General features: G+C 45.1%; 1 protein-coding gene across 3 annotated transcripts in view; it reads left to right on the forward strand.

The window, feature by feature from the left end:
- Positions 1-20,019, forward strand: part of LOC147457066 (Core-2/I-branching beta-1,6-N-acetylglucosaminyltransferase family protein) — an 82,147-nt gene extending 62,128 nt beyond the window's left edge. For all 3 annotated transcript variants that reach the window (XM_086512089.1, XM_086512090.1, XM_086512091.1), the window contains 7 exons: positions 3,852-3,933; positions 9,619-9,699; positions 10,365-10,403; positions 10,482-10,547; positions 18,389-18,535; positions 18,857-18,985; positions 19,072-20,019. In XM_086512089.1, coding sequence (XP_086368215.1) covers positions 3,852-3,933; positions 9,619-9,699; positions 10,365-10,403; positions 10,482-10,547; positions 18,389-18,535; positions 18,857-18,985; positions 19,072-19,086 — 559 coding nt within the window. In that variant the 3' untranslated portion in view covers positions 19,087-20,019. The remainder of the gene's footprint in view (positions 1-3,851; positions 3,934-9,618; positions 9,700-10,364; positions 10,404-10,481; positions 10,548-18,388; positions 18,536-18,856; positions 18,986-19,071) is intronic.
- Positions 20,020-20,792: the final 773 nt, after the last annotated feature.

Genomic DNA, 20,792 nt, shown 5'->3' on the forward strand with positions numbered 1-20,792 from the left:
CAAAGGGAAGTATTTCTAGGAATCATTACTTACAAGCAGTCACGGATTGCTTCTCGGTGTTTGGTACAACAGAAGAAGAGGACATTTCTAGCTCCACTAGAGCAGGATTTACATCAATTGTTTTTGAGCCAAGATTCAAGCGAGGCATGGCGACTCTTCCGTGAGCACTCGCCCCTACCAGTCATCACTTGTACGGAGGTATGGGGTTAGTATGCATCATCCCTCTACAGAGTCTCGAGGCAGCCACCTCTTCTGGATCCGCCAGAGCCATACCCACACACATGTGCTTTCTTCACCGCTGAGATGGTAAAGAAAGCCATTGACAAGATGAAGACTAGGATAGCATATGATCACGATGACCTGGTAGCAGAGCATTTTATACATGCCAGAGATCTGCTTGTAGAGCTTCTAGCGGTGATGTTCAACCGTGCCATGTGTGAGGGCCTACCCCACACTTGGAGTTTTTCCACTATCGTGCTTATTTTCAAGTTAGGGGACCCTATGGAGCTTGGGAACTACTGCACCATCATGATTAGACACACAGTGGCACGGCTGTACGCATCCATCCTTGAGCAGCAGTTGAGTAGATGGGCACAGATAGAGGGTATACGGGCAGCAGGACAAGCAGGTTTCAGGAGACGTTTCTCTACTCTCGATCATATTCATACACTCACAGCCATTATTGAGGAGGGGAGATCACCCGGGAGACAGCTCTATTGTTGCTTTGTGGATTTCCGCAAAGCCTTCGATACAATGCCCATAGCTAGATTGATGCGCAGACTACAGGACCTGGGGGTACCCAAAGAGTTGATCTGGGGGATCATGGCTCTATACAAGTGAGCAGTGGGGCATGTACGCACTCCAGAGGGGATTTCTGATTTGGTTTACTCAACTATTGGGGTGAAACAGGGCTGCCTGCTATCCCCTACACTATTTGGCATGTATGTGGATGAGGTTGCTGGCTACATTGAGAGGGATGGTGATAGAGGAGCACTTTTGGCAGGGACATGGATCCCATTATTGTTATATGCTGATGATATTGTGTTGATTTCTGACTTCCCGGAGGGGATGCAATGTCATTTAGATGCTTTGTACACATTTGCCCATGATAGTGGATTGTCTGTTAACCTGGAGAAAACCAAGGTTATGGTGTTTAACAGCACACCACAGTGGGTCAGGAGGTCAACACCCACTTTTACATATGGTCAAGAGATGGTGGAGTATACAGATGCATACACCTATCTTGGGGTAGTCTTCAGTGGACTGGTGTTTTCATTGAGGAGAGCAACAGAGACTAGATTGACGAGAGCTTATGCAGCCTTGAGAGGATTGGAGAAGATGTGTTTGCAGGTCCAGTATCAGGAACCTCGAACAAAGCTATGGTTTTTTGAGACTCTAGTGGCTTCAGCTATGCTCTATGGGGTTCAGATTTGGGGACCCTCGGTGGACCACCATGGCAGATTTTGTAGCAGTGATGGATGGAGATGTATGGAGAGGCTTCTAGTCTCTATGACCTCTCGGCAGATTCGAGCTAAGGCCTCAGTGCCACATGAGATTATTCGAGTTGAGCTGGCTGACCCACCTATTGTAGTTGAGGCGCTTACTAGTTCAGTTTCTTTCATGCATGAAGATGGGACCTCCCCAAAGACAGATATGCTCGGCTAGCCCTTGAGTCATCCCGACAACTAGCGCTACAAGGGGACACAACACATTGGTATGGGCAGATGACATCATGGTTTCAGTCACATGGCTTCAGCATGGGTAGACTGCCTCCATTCCAATACTCCTTGGATGCACCCTCCCTTTCTCTCACGCGGACAGAGGTCTCTAGACTTATACGTCAGGATGTGATTCACCTAGATACCAAAAGCACATGGATACAACCGACACAAGGGTTGGGCACGAAGACGGCTTTCTATAGAGAGCATCTTCTCCAACTAATAGAGGATGGATATGTGATCATACTGGCCTATATGGACACTCATTTATCCTATGGCATACGATGTGCTATTGGTCAGATGTGCACATCATCGCATCAGCTAGAGATTGAGACTGGCAGATTCAGGGGAGTACCAACAGCGGCCAGGATATGCTAGTTGTGTCATATGGCGCCAAAGACAAAGTTACATCACACTTGTCATTGCCCGGTATACTATGAGATACGAGGCCGCTTTCACTGTCTATTCAGAGAGGACTATGGACCGTTGGCTAGAGTCATGAGATATCAAGATTAGAGATGCCTCGGGTTGTTTTTGCTAGAGCTGCGTAGGCACAGGGAGAGTCTCTTGAGGAGACCAGACAGTGGGAGTCATTCACAGAGGGAGATCATTGACTTCTATAGAGGAGGGACTCAACAGCCAAATGAGCATGCCTCACAACAGACTTCAGAGCCCTCTTATACTAGAGGTATATTAGTGGACAGAGCCACTGAGCCTTGGAGAGCTAGACGCCCACGTCTACGAGGGCGACCACGACATGGACAGAGTCTCCATCAGAGGATTAGGACTATTCTAGCACGACATGGGAGACGCCCAGCATGACTATTTACAAAGGCAGACATTGACGAAGCCCTTCAGCGACCGATGCAAGACTTTGTTGGACATCGCCCGATGTCGGGCATTCTCAGGTATTGACAACGATGATGATGATTTTAGACTGACGATTTTAATCTTTTGGTTTTAGTATTTTTTAGTCTCACTTTACTTCATTTTATTTTTGTACCCAGACATTGGATTAAGGATTGTATGAGTTTGGTCTCATAGGTCATTTTGGCCTTTTGAAGACGTTTAATAGAACATTTCATTTCATTTGTGTGTGTGTCTGTGTTAGGTCCACCAAGATTGTATCAGTTTTTGGTCTGATAGGTCATTTTGGCCTTATGAAGAGGTTCAATGTAACATTTCATTTCTCTCTCAAGTGTTCCCTCAGTAGGCATTCTTCTCAAGTCGCACCGATAGATTAGCAGAAGAAGAAATCACTGTAGATTCTCTCCTCACTCCCAAGGCTACCATGATGTTACTACTGCAAGTTTCACCATTATTGACCTCTGTTAGTGTTCGCTTGCTCGCAAATCAAATTTGTTGATGTGAGCTTTTCAACATTACTTGACACATGCTGGTTCGCTAAGGTGGATTAATAACAAAAGCAAGGAGCTAGCTTAGGGAGGGTTTGAAACTTAAGCAGAGGGCTTGCTTGAGAGTAGAAGCATTGAGAAGCTGAAACAAGGGGTTTGCTCAGTTATGGATAGTCAGAAACCTTTTGAAGACGAAAGTATTCACCAACCATTGAAAACAAACCACACTTTCTGGAGGGGTGTGCGAGAAGTATGCTATTGCCGGGTTCGTTAAGAGCAGGGAAGCTTTTTAAATGAAAGATGAACTCATGTATGAGAAAGTGCAGGTGATGATTGAGGCTGACTGAGCCTCATGAGGAAAGAGAGATGTACGGAACCTCACAAGAATGATATGGATTCACATATGAGGAAGGACCTGCAAGAAGAAATGTAAGGTGAATTTTGAGCAGAGATGTACACAGCATTAGAAGGGGAAATGCAGGCCGTTTTGAGGATAGAATTGAAAACTTGAATGTAATGTTGCAGAACTTGTTCTCAACTTATGGAACCATCTCTTTGCATAAAACAAAATGAATCTAATAAGGTTTTTTCGGTATATGTTGTTTTTTGCATTAATGGTTAGAGGAAATGAATAATAATGTTAGTAGCTAATTATTTGTTTGAGCTAAGCTGTGGAGGCCACATATTGTTCTTCCAAAATCTTTGTGTGGCATTGATATTGTTGGGCAAGATTTGGGGTTTATGTCTTTTTCACTTTTGTTGTTGTTTTTCAAAACAGCTTTTCGGATGTCAAAGAAAGCCGTTACAATCCGAAGATGGCTCCTATCATTCAAAGAGATAAATGGAGGAAAGGATCACAGGTTTGATTTTTGTTACTTTACATCATCCCCCCCCCCAACACCCCCCCCCCCCCCCCCCCCCCCCCCCCCCGCCGTGGCCCCCTAACACCTTTTTTTTTTTTTAATGTATAAATTGATGTTCATTTGTGGGAAACCTCAACAAGAGGAAAACCCACCCACAAAGAAAAGGGTATACAAACGAAGAGGGCTATACATCAAAAGGATGCAAGCGTAAACAACTCAAAAGTATCCATAGATATGTCACGAGTGTCGATGCAGAACTGTAATGTTTGTCTGATGGAGAGCTTAAATGCAGCAAAGATATCCGAGGGAGGCTGGCGGAACATCAATTGGTTTCTGAAGTCCAGATACCCCAAAGCAACCAGAATCATACCCAAGAAAGGAAGATCTTATGAGATCTGAAGGGAGCAGGAAGCACTCCAAACAAAAATGTTTTTCAAAATGCTGTGAGGGAGAACGTAAACCCAGGGATTGAGTAACACGGTGAACAAAATCCCTACTATGCTGGCAATACCAAAGCAAACGAGCAAGAGTCTTAGCACTATGAGAACAACGCACACATCGAGCCGATGTGATGTAATGAGATTCCAGGTAGCATCCAAGAGGTAACACCCCTACTAAGCATCTCCACAAAAATAATCTCTCTTTCAAAGGAAGACTACATTTCGAGATAGCTGGAGTCCCCAAGCAGTGGAGGCACTAGAGAAACGCCTGTAAGTAGCTGCTGAATGTGCTGTCACAAATGTTGATAATGAGCTCCCAACTCATTAACGAAGAGCAACAACCGGAAAAGAAAGAACCTGTCCCGCATTATCCACCACTTGATCAACCTGGCAAATCCCTTTTTACAAAAGAAAGTAAGCTTGTCGAGAGCGCTGAACCAAAGTAAGAGAGAATACTTTGCCCCAATGGATGCTCTCCAATCGAATTGAGTTTCCTGGCGGAGATGACCATGCTAAGATAAGTGCAAAGTAACAGCCTTCCAATTTGCAACAAGAGATGAAGTGAAAGGACATCCCGGAATATGGCCATCCAATTGCCCAAAAGTGACATCCCAATATGAAGGATGCCAATGAACAAAAGATTGCGTGACAATTCCATTACATAAATGTGAAACCATGAGCGTCCATGGCTATCGCTGGTTCACCACCGTAGGTAGAAGCATAGCTTTTTGAGACAAAAAATGCGGCGTAAATCCAGAATATTAATCCCGCCCAGCCGCTAGGTGTGCATAACTTATCCATTGATAGAAACCGCAGTCCTTTCTTGTGGGAGGAAGTACGCCAAAAATGTTCCAACATACATGACATAAGGGACCCAAGGCGCCGTTGGGGCCAGCGTAAAAGTGGCAAGTAGAACTGCACATAGGCCATCATTATGCTTTGGACAATTCTGAGTTGCACATGCAATGGCTAGGTCGACAATTTCTAATAGTTAAGCTTTAAGTGCATTCTTTGGAGCACCCATTCAAGTTTTTGCGTTGCGGATACATTCCAACCGATCGGATATCCAAGATGGCGTACTATGGTCTGAGGGGTAACAATCTCCCCTAGCCATAAAAGCCTATGCCAATCAAATTCCTTCAGAGGCATCAACTTGGATTTACGAAAATTAACATGCAGTCCAGTTGCCAAGCCAAATAAATGCAGAGCATGCATAATCTGTTGTACATACTCCTTAATGTTTTTGGCATGAAAAGAGTCATCAGCATATGCTTGGCTGATAAATTTCTTTCTAGAAGGTAGAGCAAGACCATGTAGATGACCCAAGGAAGTGAGAGCCTCAAGATATGACAAGGGGTGCGAAGCAATTACATAAAGCAATGCAATGAGAGGACACCCTTGTCTGACCGAACGCCCTAAATTCCAAGCAGAGAACCACTCAACAGACCTACAGAAGTGCTCTGAGCATATAGGAGAAAGACCACTTGCGAAATTTTTGGCCCAAATCTCAGCCTTCGCATTGTTTCCGCGATATAATCCCATAAAACAGTATCAAAAGCCTTTTCAATGTCAACTTGCATAACCAACACATCTTGCTGAGTGTATTTCGCATATTCCATGCCTATGATGACATTCACCAAATTGTCAGTGATGTGCCGGCGAGGTATGAAACCATCTGGGATTTATGAAGTCCTTCATGCAGATAATCGTTAATATGGTTGACTATCATTTTGGCCATCAACTTGTAGACTACCGACATAAAGTGATAGGCCGCCAATGGGAAAATTGATCACAGAAGACGTGCTTTGGCAATAGCTTGAGCAGCCCCTCCTTCCAAGAAAGGGGTACATCTTGCTTCTCCCAAGCCATATTCACCATTACCAATAAAGGTTCCCTAAGGTGTTCCCAAAAAAAGGAGAGGAAGAACTCAACAGTAAGCCCATTCCAACCAGGAGATTTCCATCTTCCTAAATCTCGCAGACTTGCATGCAACTCTGCCTCAGTGAACACAACCTCCAAAACTTGTGCTTGCTGTATAGAGATAATTGGAGCCACATGTGACAGAAAAAGATTGCGTGCCTGTCTAGCTTCTTGGGTAAGAGGGGGCGATGCTTCAAAGATCTTTCCATAGTGTGCAACCAAAGCCTCTGCCAACTGTTGGGAGGAAGATGTCCGTTCGCCAGAGGAAAGCTTAACTCTTTTGATGTCCTTAGATCGATTTGAGAATGATGCAAGTGCTTGAAAAACTGCTTGGAATCACATCCTTTATCAACAAAAGCATGCTGCCTTTGGGGGTGCCATTTAGCCAGTTTCCGCTCATCATTATGCCGTATAGGAGTACGGGCTGAAATCAACACACACACGTTTTCTGGTAAAAATGTTTGTATTGATTACAATAATATACAACTTGAATGGGTGGACCCATGTAAGAAGGCTGATAACAATGATAACAGACCTTAAAGGGTTGAAGTGGAATCCCCCAATTGGAGACAATCCCGACTTTGATGAATGTTCTGAGATCACAGCAAATTGCCAGGGTGCATCAAATGGTCAGATAAATGACGATAACACAAATAGTGTTTCCAATTCAAGATAAAAAAAAGTAGTATACAAGCAACCGGAATATATCACCACACGCACATATGAGAGCTGTATATTCCATTATCCAATGAGCATAAGTATGAATTCTCATGTACCCACACAAGGCTGCTAATGGCCAAGTCCAATGCTATTATTGTTGAAGAAAAGGCCTTATTTGTAAGGTGCAGCGGATGTGAATGTTGAACTTTGCTTAAGATGAGTGCTCCGAACTGTGCTCAAGGTTCCTTTTACTTACGGAAGGGAGAGCCTTCCGTTCCTTTAGTGAGACAGTGCAAATGATCACAAACAAAGTGGCAAACACTGGGAATGAAGGTGCTGAGACCGAAAGATAGAGAGAGAAGAATACGACACCAGAATGTTGTCAAACCCTCCTCCGAAGGCCCCACTCTCTATGGCGAGAGCGGTCTACTATTGATTGCAGAAATCTCTACAATGCTTGGGCTTGCCGACGATGTCGACGACGATGAGGACGACGATGAGACGGGCTGAAATCTGAAAACGCTAAGGGCTGAAATCTGCAAATCTTTATCTGCTGAATTTTGACTCTATGTCGGTGACGACGGCGATGACGACAATCCGCCGACGATGCGCTGAAAATGCAGATGCTGAAAGCTGCGTTTTCCGGGCTGAAACTGCAAACGCTCGTTGATCTGACCGTGCGGCGAGGATCTGCTGCTAGAAGGTGAGGTCTGTGAGGTTTGGGACTTCTACTGCGGTGTCTTGATGCTGAAAACTGAAAACGCTACTGCTAGGGCTGACTGAATCTGTCGGCCGGGAATCTGCAAAACGCTGAGGTAAATCTGCAATGCAAAAACGCTGGGCTGATTTGCTTCCTGATGCAATAACGCTAGGGAGTCTGCAAAGATTTGCTCTCGCTAGGGCTGATCTGCAACTGCAAGACGCCAGGGCTGAATCTTGATGAAAAACGCTAGGTTGGTCTTTGGTCTGTTGGCTGGAAAACCCTAGGTTGGCCTGTCGGGGAGTCTTGCTGAGAAGGTGCACTGTCGGACGCCATGTCGGACGCCGGGTCCTGCTGCCTCTTCTGCCAGAAGCTGCTAGCTCTAGCTTTTTTTATATACTGACTTACTAGAATTGCCCTACCCAGGTTCCCAACAAAGTCACTTATTAATAATAATAAGTGAAAAATGGCTAAAATAGGGAAAATAGGTCTGTGCACTGTAAAAATGCTCCTGATGGGTTTTGATGGTAATCTGATGATCATGCTGTGTGCAACCAAAGGATATGCATCTACTCTAAGTGCCTGGACATGCACGGTCTGCGAACACACTCACAAAAGTGCCAGAACACTACCTAATCTAGGCTAACTGAACCCTGTCATGAAGTATCTTGTCCACGTACACATAGGGTTAGATGTGCACGTGACATTATTATGTGCAAGCATATGATAACGATATCGAGAACGTTGAAGCCTTCATGCATCCTAGGTGAGCACACAAGAGATGCTTTGAGCAAATGCAAACCTTTACAATCAGATTGGTTGTGCCACAAACATTTAAAGGCCTGAACATAAACTGATCAAGGTGCTATCCCTTCCAAGCAACAATGGGTGATGAAACTGTACATAGCGCACAAAAAATGGACTTGACAGATTGTCAGATGAACACGTAGTGACCAAGTAGAAAGCTTCTAATAGCTGATATTGCATTCTAGATGAGTCAAGACCCAAGAGTCCTCATTAACGAACATCCCAGCCATTGAGGTAACCAAGATGCCTAACCAATTGACCCTCAGGAACAATTTCACCAGGCTATATATGTGAATGCTGGTCACAATTGGAAAGTGGCATAACTGAGACTATATATGTGAATGCTGGTCACAATTAGAAAGTGGCATAACAATTTCACCAGGCTATATATGTGAATGCTGGTCACAATTGGAAAGTGGCATAACTGAGACTAGCCCATGTGTTTGCACACACACAACTCGTACTTTTTTGTGAAAACTATGCTTATCATGCCCTAAATGTACAACATGAACGAGCTTTGGTAAGAAGCTTATTTGAAATAATATTGAATCAAAGAAATCAAAGATCGTTAAGCTTGCAGCAATCATATATGGTTGCTGCAGCAACAAACTACCTAAAGAGAGGAGGAAATCCCTCAGTTTGTAAAATATCTAATTTTTGAGTCCAATAGACCAGAGAGACCACAATCTTTACCACATGCATGAATTGGAATATAGCTCAATGGCTGCCAAATCAAATAAAAAAGTCAAAAGAGTTTCCCAAAAGTCCAAAAGAGAAATCTGGCATGAATCTGTGTAGTGAGCACAATCAAGAAGTCTCAAGTTTTCAGAACAATACAGCAAAAGGTAAGGAACAGCGTTTGTGGCATGATAATATCTCAGATAGTGAGGCGAAGTTACACCATGTTTTAAAAGCTTATAAACTGGCAACACTCCAATCATACATCTCCAAAAACATTTGTGGTATAAGAGACCATTTGTTACTAGCTTCCTGCCCTTTTTGCAGACAATATTCATAATTTTCAGTCTTCTAGTTTCAGATAGAAATAGAATAAGGACTTTTGCCCTTTTATTAATTTCATCGGTCATTTAAGAGATTGGCTGTAGTCTCATGTTGTAATTTTTGGACTAAAATATTTCTTTTTGTTAATTGCAGTGGTTTGCATTGAAGCGTGATCATGCTGCTGTTGTGGCCTATGATACTGATGTTTTTCCATTATTTCAGCAGCATTGCAAAGTAAGCTTGGGTTATAATTCCTTTCGAGCTATGGTTAGTTTAAAATGCTGATCTTTTGAAGGAGCTAGCTTCTGTAGTAAAAGCACCTCAGCCCTCGCCTGTTCTTCCAAGTCTGAAGAATTTCACTTGACCTCATTATGCTATAAACCAGGCTATGAGCTCTTTGTAATTTTCAGAAGCAAAGCAAAGCACTTGCTTTTAATATCAAGAAAATATATTTTTGCAAGTAAGTTACTGATAAAAATTCTAGAAAACACATTTCTCTCTTTGCTAATGTAGCTGTATGCATGAGAAATCTTGTTGGAAGTATTTAGGCAACAAATTTTTTTTAAAACTCTGTTTTTGTGTCTTTTATAGGATTATCAGAAACTGTATCTAGGTTTTATATGACTGTTTGAATGTTTTTTTTGATTGGAAGCCAAGAATAGTTCAATTTCCGTCCACATCACATCTTCAAAGCACTCAGTTAAACTACAGTATACCTTCTGTAGAACATGGCCTCAAGACCTCTCTATTCCGAAGATCAAAACCCTTGCAAGTGCATCGCGTTTTCAAGTGTTGCAGTTAAAACTTTGTAGCCTTTAATGCGTAGGTTGTATTATGCGTGTGTCAAATTTTCCAAGTAAATCTTGTCGTTCATGCAACTTACTTAGAGGTGTTTGCAGAGGCGCCCATTGCCAGAATTTTGGAGGCAACAACATATGGTAGACCATTAAATTCTCTCTTTTTTTTTTCTCATCATGAATTTTTATTGACTGTTTTTGACATCTATACTTTTGCAGAACGGGGATCCATCAAAGCAACACAATTGTATTCCAGACGAGCACTACGTACAGACATTACTAGCAGTATGATTCTCTTTCTTTTAATGATTGAGAGCTTTCAAAAGGACACCAAACATATGGTATCTTTCTTATAGTGGATTGGGTTTTCACACAAGAGTGGCATCTCTCTTTCCATTTCTATTTATTGTATGATAAAATGTTGATCTCTTTCAAATATTTCATATCACTCTTATTTGAAATTTACTTTAAACAGCTGCATTCATTGGGATCTCAAGTACCCTATGATGCTTAGAAGACTTGATTGTTTACATTTTCAAGCTCTATCCATTAGCAAGTCTCAAAATGCATTGCAACATTGTTATGATTATCTAAATTTCGATTCTCCTAAAAAACCTACTTTGTTTCGAGATAAGCTCTATCACAAGACTAAATTGCACATTATGCACTTAATTGCAGGAGATTGTTGAGATTCGTACTAGTTTCCTCTTAGCATGCCCTGTTGACAAGGAATTCAGATCCATAGTCCTTTGCCCTTTTGTTATGGTCCCTGTTAAGGCGCTTTAGCACTCCTATAGAGAAGTACTTACACCACTAGTAAAGCCAAACAAATTTTTATTTTGCTTTGCACATTAGTCAGATGGATCTTTTTTTTTTTCGACACACCAGAGGGCCCACGGGGGAAGGTGCTTATCCCTTCCAAATATTAGCCATGTTACATGGTCAGGCGTAGGCATCACCATGGCCACCTAATTGATGCACCACGTGCTGGGAACAACGGAGAAAACTCGTAGCAACTAGCTAGGAACCTCCTCCTTGGGTGACCCACCCCAGGAGGAGGATGCACTCGAGTGTCCAAGGGCAAGAGCCCTAGCAACATGAACACTAGGTGAGCACAAGGTGTCCCTCTAGAGTGTGACCCAACGGGGGATTTAAACCCACAACCCGTAGGTTGAGAGGCCAAAGCCTTACCTTTAGACCAACTATTTGGGGACGAGTCAGATGGATCTTAGCAGACGGGATGGATTGGAACTCACTTGAAAACATCTGTTGATGGATCTCATGAAGGGGCTGTCAGATGTATGCTCTTGTGTGTGTGTGTGTGTGAGAGAGAGAGAGAGAGAGAGAGAGAGAGAGAGAGAGAGAGAGAGAGAGAGAGAGAGAAATGAAATGTAATATTAACGTCTTCAAAAGGCCAAAATGACCTATGAGACCAAAAGGTTACATGTGGTGAATCTAATACCAGGTCTGGGTACAAAAAGTACAAAGAGCTGAAAAGAAAATAGTGGATAGGGGTGGGATGAAAGCTGATACAAGGGGAATACAAAGGGGTGAGCTGATACAATGGAGCTCTCTGACAGTCGAGGCATCATATACATATACATCAGTATCCAAAAGGCTATAGAGATTCAATGTCCTCCAAGGTAGGCACTCTGTCGGGACGGCTCCTACGTCGCACCAGTATGGTATGGATCCTCTGTCGCAGTCTGCGTCAATGTCGAGAGGGCCCCCTCATCCGTGGGCGACGGGACCGCCCCAACTCTATCGCCTGATCAAGCAGTATGCCTCTGGGGCCTCTGGTGGTGTTATGCTGTTGAGGCTGCTCGGACTCCTCTGTCTGTGACTGAAAGAAATTTGTAATCTTCCGCTGTTGCTGGATCTCTCTCATTGTACCCCTCTTACCCCTCTTCAAAAGGTCCTCTCTGTGTTTGCGAATCTCCAGTAAGTATAATCCGAGGCATCTCTGATCCTGGTATCTCATGACTCTAGAAAGTGGCCCAAAACCCTCTCTGAATGGATAGTGAAAGCAGCCTCGTATCTCATAGTATACTGGGTAGTGACATATGTAATTTAGCTCTGTCTCTAGCTCTATCTGGCACACCTGACAAATCCTGGACTCAGCGGGTACTCCTCTAAGTCTGCCTATCTCGATCTCTAGCTCATGTGAGGATGTGCGTATCTGACCAATAGCACATCGAATCCCGTGGAATAGATGAGTGTCCATGTATCTTGGTCTGATCACAAAACCATCCTCCGTGAGTTGGAGAAGATGCTCTCTATAGAAAGTCATCTTCGTACCTAGCTCATGTGTAGGTTGTATCCATGTCCTCTTCGTATCCAGTTGAATCAAGTCCTGTCTGATGAGCCTAGTAATCTCTAGGCATTGCTTCACTACAGAGGATGCAGGAGCAACATCCAGACAGTCCATGGTTGGAGGAGCAGTTACAGCAGGCTCGACAGGAGCTTGCTTGCACAGAGGAGAGGCGTCATGAGTTTGCCTTTCACCGACAGGCATCTCAGTGGACTCAGGTGGGTGACACAGGTGGGTGACAGAGTGACAGGTGCTTTCTTTGAGACAGTGGGACCTCGACACTCGCATGTCAAGGTCAATCAGTTGAGGAGACCTGATGGGTCAGTTGTTTGTGAGCCCGAGGATATGCGTGCAGTTGCTACTGACTTTTACCGTGAGTTACTGTTGGTTGAGCCCCAGTCAGAGCGGCAGGATGCATGCAGGGAGCAGGTTTGGGCACAGATGCCTTGTCTAGTGACTGAGGAGATGCGGCAGAGGCTAGAGATGCCTCTTCAGCTTGAGGAGCTGCACACGGCTCTTAGGGCCCTCCCTCGTGGTAGCCGTCCAGGTGAGGATGGGCTGACTCCCAGCTTCTTCTTGGAGTACTGGGACTTGCTTGGCCCAGATCTTTGTAGTGCCTTTCAGTACATTCTGCACACAGGAGTGATGCCAGATAGCATGAGTGAGGGCCTGATTTACCTCATTCCAAAGGAGGGTGGCTCCTTGGATGAGATTCGTCAGTGGCGCCCCATCACCATCCTCAACTCAGCCTACAAAATTCTTGCCAAGGCTCTGAGTTTGAGGATTCAGCCACTTTTGGAGAGCCTTATACATGGGACTCAGACAGGTTTTGTCAAGGAGCGCAATGTCCTTGACAACATCTTCACTTTCTGGGAGGCTTCTGCCCTGGCACGGCTCCGTGGGGAGGACCTTGTGATTCTTCTTCTCGATTTTGAGAAGGCATACGACAGAGTTGACTGGGACTTTCTAGAGGGCACTCTACGCAGGATGGGCTTCTCAGATGCTTGGATCCGAGGGGTGTTAGCTTTGTACAGATAGGCTCACAGTCAGGTGCTTTTGGCAGGAGGTAGAGGTGAGCGCTTCATGCTCACACGATCGGTCAGACAGGGTTGTCCTCTTGCCCCCTTTCTCTTTCTGTTCTATGCGGAGGCGATGAGCAGATTTTTGGTATCACAGCAGGTTGGTCTGAGGGGCTTAGCACTCTCTATACGGGGGGATGAGCTTCTGGACGCTGAGTTTGCCGACGACTCAGCCTTGTACTTAGAGGGCCAGGAGGCCAATCTACACAGATGTGAGCAGGCTTTGGAGACCTTCTGTTGTGCATCGGGCGCACTGATCAACTGGAGAAAGACAGTGGCTTTCTCGGTTGGCAGTGCTCCTGTGCCAGATTGGATGCCAGGAGAGGGTTTCAGGTGGATTCCCCAAAGGACTGCAGTTCGGTACTTGGGTTGTCAAGTTGGTTTGGACTTGTCCCCCGAGCAGCAGATTGCTCCTCTTCTCCTGTCCATCAGGAGAAAGCTGTTACATTGGAGCTCAGTACGACTTTCGCTACCTGGTAGTAGTTGCCAACCAGGTGTTGTTGGCGACTATGTGGTACATTACTTCTTGCCGGATCTTCTGGAGTTCTTGTATCAGTCAGGTTGAGAGGCTGATCAGGAACTTCCTTTGGTCAGGTCGTGACACTCAAAGTGCCCGAGCCAAGGTGGCTTGGTCGGTCATCACACTTCCTTGTTCTCAGGGAGGGCTTGGGATCATTGATCCAGCACAGCAGAGCAGAGCCCTTCTTGGGAAGCTCGTCGTCAGAGGACTTCTTCTAGGCGAGGAGCCTTGGAAGGAGTTCTTGTTGCAGAGGCTTCATGCCAGGGTGCCTCAGTCAGGAGGCCCTTGGCAACCTTCGACCAGATGGATCTTCACAGAGTTGCGTCGAGTTGGTTTGAGCATGAGACTGGAGGACCGCTTCGCTGTGAGTTTGCTTCGATCTTGGGAGCTCTTACGGCGTGGCCTAGAGCAGAGACAGCCGACGTGCACGGAGGAGCGCCTACAGCAAGCCCTCGTCTGGAACCCCATGGTTAGCACTCAGAGAGGCCACTTGGTTGGGAGTCGGCCTCATGTATCTTGGGGTCCCATGGCAGCAGGTCCAGCGCGCTCTCTAGGTGACTGGCTAGAGTTCACAGGTTTGTCAGAGGAGGTGCAGGGTTTACAGCTACAGGGCATGAGAGGGGTGCAGAGTATGTGTCAGGACATCTCAGAGTCAGTTCCAGCTGAGTGGCTCACGCCTCTCGAGCCAGTAGCACCCCGGTGGATGGGAGCCTTCACACGACTGGAGGTTCTCATTTCAGTCAGGGCTTGCTCAGAGACTGTCCCAGCCCTGTTCTTCGAGCTTCAGGGTGGGGGACGACTACAGCGAGTTGCAGTAGAGGCCCCGCAGGTAGCAGAGTGCTGTTTCCAGAGGATACGAGTTGTGGGCATCTGTGGGAGGACTTGCGTCATAGACCCTGACCCAGCAGCTCTTGAGACTGGACACTGGAGGCTATGTGCTTGGGAGTGTTGTCCACTGGCACGAGTACAGTGGGATCCTGGTGAGTGGCTATGGAGGGATCCTCTCTCTTCTGCAGACCGCCCAGGAGTCCCCTTCTTTCAGTACACTGTTCGGCTTGGACGTCATATACTTGCAGCACAGAGAGAGGCCCGCCCCGCTGCAGCACGTCATTGGCAGGAGGAGGGCCTTACAGTCGAGTTCTTGGCAAACTTTTGGCAGAGGCTGTGGGACTCCAGACAGCCGAGGCGCGTCACTTTGTTTCAGTGGTTGGTTGCACACAAAGCCACAGCAGTAGGGAGTTGGCTTGTGCATAGTGGTCTCTCGGCCACATGTGCAGCCTGTGACCAGTTGGTGGAGAGTCAGCGCCATTGTCTTTGGGACTGTCCCTCGGCCCAGCAGGTGTGGCTACGAGTTCTTCGGCTGATGCCTGCTCTCTCCACAGCTCGACAGTACACTTGGGGGGCAGCGGCCTGGTCCACACTCACCGGCCCGGCACTTCAGTTTGAGCTATCTTCCACCAGCAGGATGATAGTGATGCAAGGGGGGCGACCTACATTCCAGCCTGCTACAGAGCTTACTCCACAAGAGTGGTGCAGTGAGAGAGAGGAGTGCTGGGAGCTCATCAGTGGCCTGACACTTTGGTTCATCTGGCGGGCCCGCTGTTTCCGCATCTTTGAGGCTCGCCCTATGCCACCAGCAGAGATTGTTCGTGACTTTTGGCTAGAGCTGATCCACACTCTCAGAGGACAGCTTGAGGGACTACAGGGTAGCTCCGACCACATGCGGGAGCGCCGCGAGGCTTTCCTTCGACTCTGGTGCCCTGGGCCTTTCTACACCATAGTCCAGGGGGTGCTCAGATGGCACTATTGTCCACCTGTGTGGCTCTTCCCTCCTCCCATCTCTTGATTTAGCCTCATTGTATATATGCTGTTTTTTCATTGGGAGAGTCTCCCCATCATGCTTGTTGTAGCCCTCTCCTTGCAGAGGTGGATGTAGCCCTATGGGCAGTTTTCATTAACTAATAGAAGGATCTCTTTCTCGGGGAAAAAAAAAAGAGCCATCTGAGCCAGCACAAAGGTTGAAGGTCACAGAAGCTACTCCCAGTGCGTCCTTGGTGGTAGCCTTTGGATCTGGTGAGCCTATGAAGAATCATAGAAGCGCCTCTCGCCCCTATCTAGCCCCCTCACCCCTATCCAGCCCTCGCCACCCCTCCCAGCCTCAGCCTCAGCTAGTTCTTTCCCCACCCGTTGATCAGCCCCTTAGCAAGCTACCAATCCCCTCCTATTCCTCAATTGACTCCCCTGCACTTCAAGAGCATTTTGGCTATTTCCTTGTGGCTTTCAAGCATTCACCTGGTTGCCATCTCGTTGCTGTAAGTGCTTTTCGTTCTGCCATCACGATGGAGCTTAACCTTAATTGCGGTATTACTCGAGCTTCTAGTCATCCTCTTTTCGAGCAACTTCATCTGCAAGCGTGGACCAGGTCATTTTCCTCTCACTATGGTTATCGAAGATAAAGATGCGCTGGATCCAAACCGAGCATATCTCTTTGCTGTGGAGCCTCAATTTGTTTTGCCAATTGGGATTCTTGGACTATGCAATCATACTGGGTTCCTGTCTATTCAAAGGCTTAAGGCGTTTGCAAGGAGTGCAGTGTCTTTAACTCCACTTTGAGGCATGTAAGGTCATGGTTGGGCCTAGCACCTGCTTCAAGAAAGACGTACAGATGCGGCACCTAGTGTTTTCTTTCAAGTTTTTTCGGTATTTCCTCTCACTGGGACGGTGAACGGTCTTGTGGCGGGCAACTTGTAGCAGGCTACATTGTCACTTTCACAAGACACACAGTTAGTACAGTTGGTTTGGTTTGGTTCACACTGGACGGACTCTTTGGGCTGGGCAACGACACGTGGCAAGGATACGACGGTGGTTCTAGTGGACATCGTGGCCAGGTCACCACCACCAGTCAGTGTGGAGATTGGCTTAGTTGGCTGACCTTTATGAGCCGTTGGTGAATTATCTTCTTCATATATAGTCCAGCGTCGTCGTCTAGAGTAGCGAGTCTATACACACAGCACGTCTTCACCATCCCTGCACATCTGAGACTCGACACCCCCATTGTACCTGTGAGTCCTGGGCCTGGAGCTGAATGTGCTGCCACGCCAGAGTTTGTATCCGTTCTTTGAGATAGTCGAGTCATATGTTTTGGTCTGCTGTTGTGTCTCTGTGAGCTCCGTTGTTATCTATTGTTCCTTTGTTTTCTGTCTGTTTTGAGTGAGATTGTCACGCACATTGCACTGAGAAGCACTCACTGTAGAGAGCACGACACACTATCCATGCTACAGCCATCGGGAACTTCACAGAAAAATCCAAGTTGCGTCATGTTGGGATGTATTTCAATGAGACGACAAGCAATTGGTGGTATAGCCATTGTAAGGTACACAAGACAAAACGTGGACTCAATTCAAATCTGAATTTTACAAACAATTTCTTCCGCCCGACTTCAAGAAGGACATTTGGAATGAATGGGATTGGCTTGCCCAGGGAACATGAGAAAGTCACGGCTTATGTTGACAAGTATTAGTCGGTTCTTCTGAAAGTTACGCCTTTCATGAAGATTTCTGACGACTACTTAATTAACCTTTAACCATTCATTCATAATATTTAATTACACTATTGGCTCTAGACATTGCTGCAGTGCTCCACCCATACCTGTGTGCTCTTCTTCTCCTCTCTCCCACTTTGTGCATGCTCTCTGAGTTCAACAGCGAGTAGTTATGTTGTAGCTATTGTCTAAGACTCTTAAGCCATGCATGACAAAGGTGATGTCTTTCACGTACTGTTTGGACAAGCAACAAAGTTAAGGTCGCATGCTGTCAAGTTTTGAGATTGTGTTCAATATTGTTGTGTATCAGTTCATTTAGGTTTGTCAGTTTGTAGCTTATTTTGGGAATTAAGAATTTATACTTTCGTCTTAGGATTATGTTTCAAGAGTTTGAAGTTAATAAAAAGTCTATTCAAATAATTTTCTCTAATTTATTTTGCCAGTCTCTTAGAATATCAAGTTCTTGGTATTGTTGTTTTGGAAGAACAATTTGAATATGAAATTAGTCATTCTATTAGTTCAACATGTTTTATCTTTGATAGGTATTTTGTGTCTCTTGATTTTGCGTGTGGGCATATGTTAGTCCTTTGTAAGTTCAGACCTTTTGGACATTAGAATGAGTTTGAATACAAGTTGTTAACTACCTTGTTGCTGTATGTCTTTGGAAAATATCAGATAAGAGGGCATGAGGATGAAACTGAAAGAAGGTCCCTTACTTTCACTCAATGGGATCAATCTGGCAAGAACCGGGAAAGGAAGGGGTGGCATCCTGTCACCTTTGCCCTTTCTGATACAAGCGATGAGCTCATCAACAGTATCAAGGTATAAATGTTGTTATCAACAGCAAATTTATGTAGTGTTGAGATTTCAAGAAATGGTTTAGCATAACATCAAAAAGCCTGTGGGTGTGCCTAAGGAATAGGATGTGGCTGTAGAGCAATGTGAGTATGGTTAGTAAGGTGCAGAGTTTTAAGACTTCTATACATGTGGCACTCAAAATGCACCGCAGAAAAGGTAGAACACCCACATTTCCTGTAAAATGCCTAGTTTGTGCTGCTTGAGAGTGGGAGCTAAGGGCCACACATTCAAGATGACTTTTGTATTTCATGACACATTTTGAGAGGTTGTTCCACATTTTAACAGAACATTACATCAGTTTATTATGAGACGGAATACAGAACGGAGTGGTGCAGCAGCAACGGAACAGCTAGGCCTTGCTTTTTATTTGCAAGGAAGTTCACCAGGGGGGCAGCTCTGAAGCTACTCAATCAGGTAACATAGCTAGTTCTAATTTGGTGATGAATTCACGCATCGTCATTAAGTTGCCAACATTTCTTTGTTTGTGGGGTTGCTTGCAGACCCTCAAAAGCTAGGTGAAGAAGCCTGTCAGCTTACCTAACCAGAGGGGATTCTTGAAGAATGTTTATGATCTCCAATCAACTGGATGTCGAATGTGCTCACTTCGGACCGTTGGATGTGTAAGTCCCACAAAAGCATAGCTCTTTTTGCCATTGAAAATCCCCCAATTTTCACCCCTCCTCTGTCATATACATCAAGACATCAAGTGGAGGGGTAATGTATGTACTTGAAGGGTTTGGGCCCTTAAAATTACACATAATACAAAGGGACGGTTGTCACTGGCTATAGCAAGTTGTTAAGCATGGAAATGTTAGTAAGAACTACAAAGCCTCATAGACATACAGCAAGTCAACTGCTTTGAGATCTTTAATACGCGTACAGTACCTTATGAGGTGCTTTCTTTCTTTTAGAGGCTAGAGCACTCTAGGAAGCAACCAAAGCTATACGCACATTGTAAAGGACATGTTAAATGCCATGGTTTACATGCCGCTGAACAAGATTTGAGCCAAGAGCACCAATGACAGGTTGCTCTATTAGTAAGGGTCTTGTTTTGCTCTAATGCAAAATCTCTTACACTCTGGAGGATGATTATCTGCATACTTGGAAAGGCTATAAGTATGACAATGCTTTGGGCCTACCAATGGCCTTGGTTTTTGTCAGGACAAGGGTCCTGTGGGAGGTAGACCCTAAGGAGCTAGCAGTTCAGAAGCTATCGATAGGCAAGGGCCTATCTCCACCCAACCTCCTATATATAGGCCCTTGCTGATAGATAGCCCTTGAATTGCCTCTCCCTATGGGGTGTGCTCCCTAAGCGCTATCCCCACAGGGCCCTTGTCCTGACAGTGTTTATTCAAGCAAGTCTTGGAGAGGAATATGAAAATATTCTGACTTTTTTGTCTCCGGTTTACTATGTGATGATATCGTTTATAATGAATTGTTTTAGTCTCCATTTGTACTCCACATTTTGTGGCATGCAATTACAGGGGTTTGCCAGGTTGCATGCATTGAAAAGTTGGGGTTTGCCATCTAATGGTACAAAGGTACATAAGAGTAAAAATGGCACTTAGTAAATGTCATCGTATTAGTTCTTGAATAGTCTCCTTAATCCACTTTTTCCCTTTTGGTTAGCTTTTTTTTTTTTCTTTTGGGATGACAGAGGATGCATCACACATGTACATGGTGTTCGTCTCATAGGCCGAGTTTGGCCTTTCGAAGACGTTAATAAAATCTGTTTTTGGTTCGTTCCTTCTTCCTCAATATGTACTCCATTTATCTTCCCCAAGACCTCTAGTAAAATGTTTCATGAAGCTTTACAACCTTTAAACCATCCGGTCAACAATGAGACTTTTGTGATTAAGAAGAGCAATGAAAGTTGTTCTGCTAGCTTTTGATGTCATCGACGGTTGTATAGTCAGAAAGGATTGTGGTTGTCTTTGGCAATCACCTTGTACACGTGTGAGGGCTTAACTATCTCAATTATTCCAAAACACTCTGAAATTCTGGCAAAGAAATATTTTTTTGCAAGGTATCCCAAAGTTCTATCGTATCCCGTAAATCATATAATACTATGTTGAGTTTGGGAACTAGGATATCTACACAGCATTAGTGTCTGACATGGCGAAATATAGTCTGATCGGCACCCATTGAAATAAACTCTTTGCTTGTGAAAGTATAAAAATTGAGGCTCTTCCCTCAATTGTATGTGAATCAGCTTGAATAC

This window comes from Adiantum capillus-veneris, chromosome 5 (genome assembly GCF_014529385.1).
Source record: "Adiantum capillus-veneris isolate H3 chromosome 5, ASM1452938v2, whole genome shotgun sequence".
NCBI lineage: Eukaryota > Viridiplantae > Streptophyta > Polypodiopsida > Polypodiales > Pteridaceae > Adiantum > Adiantum capillus-veneris.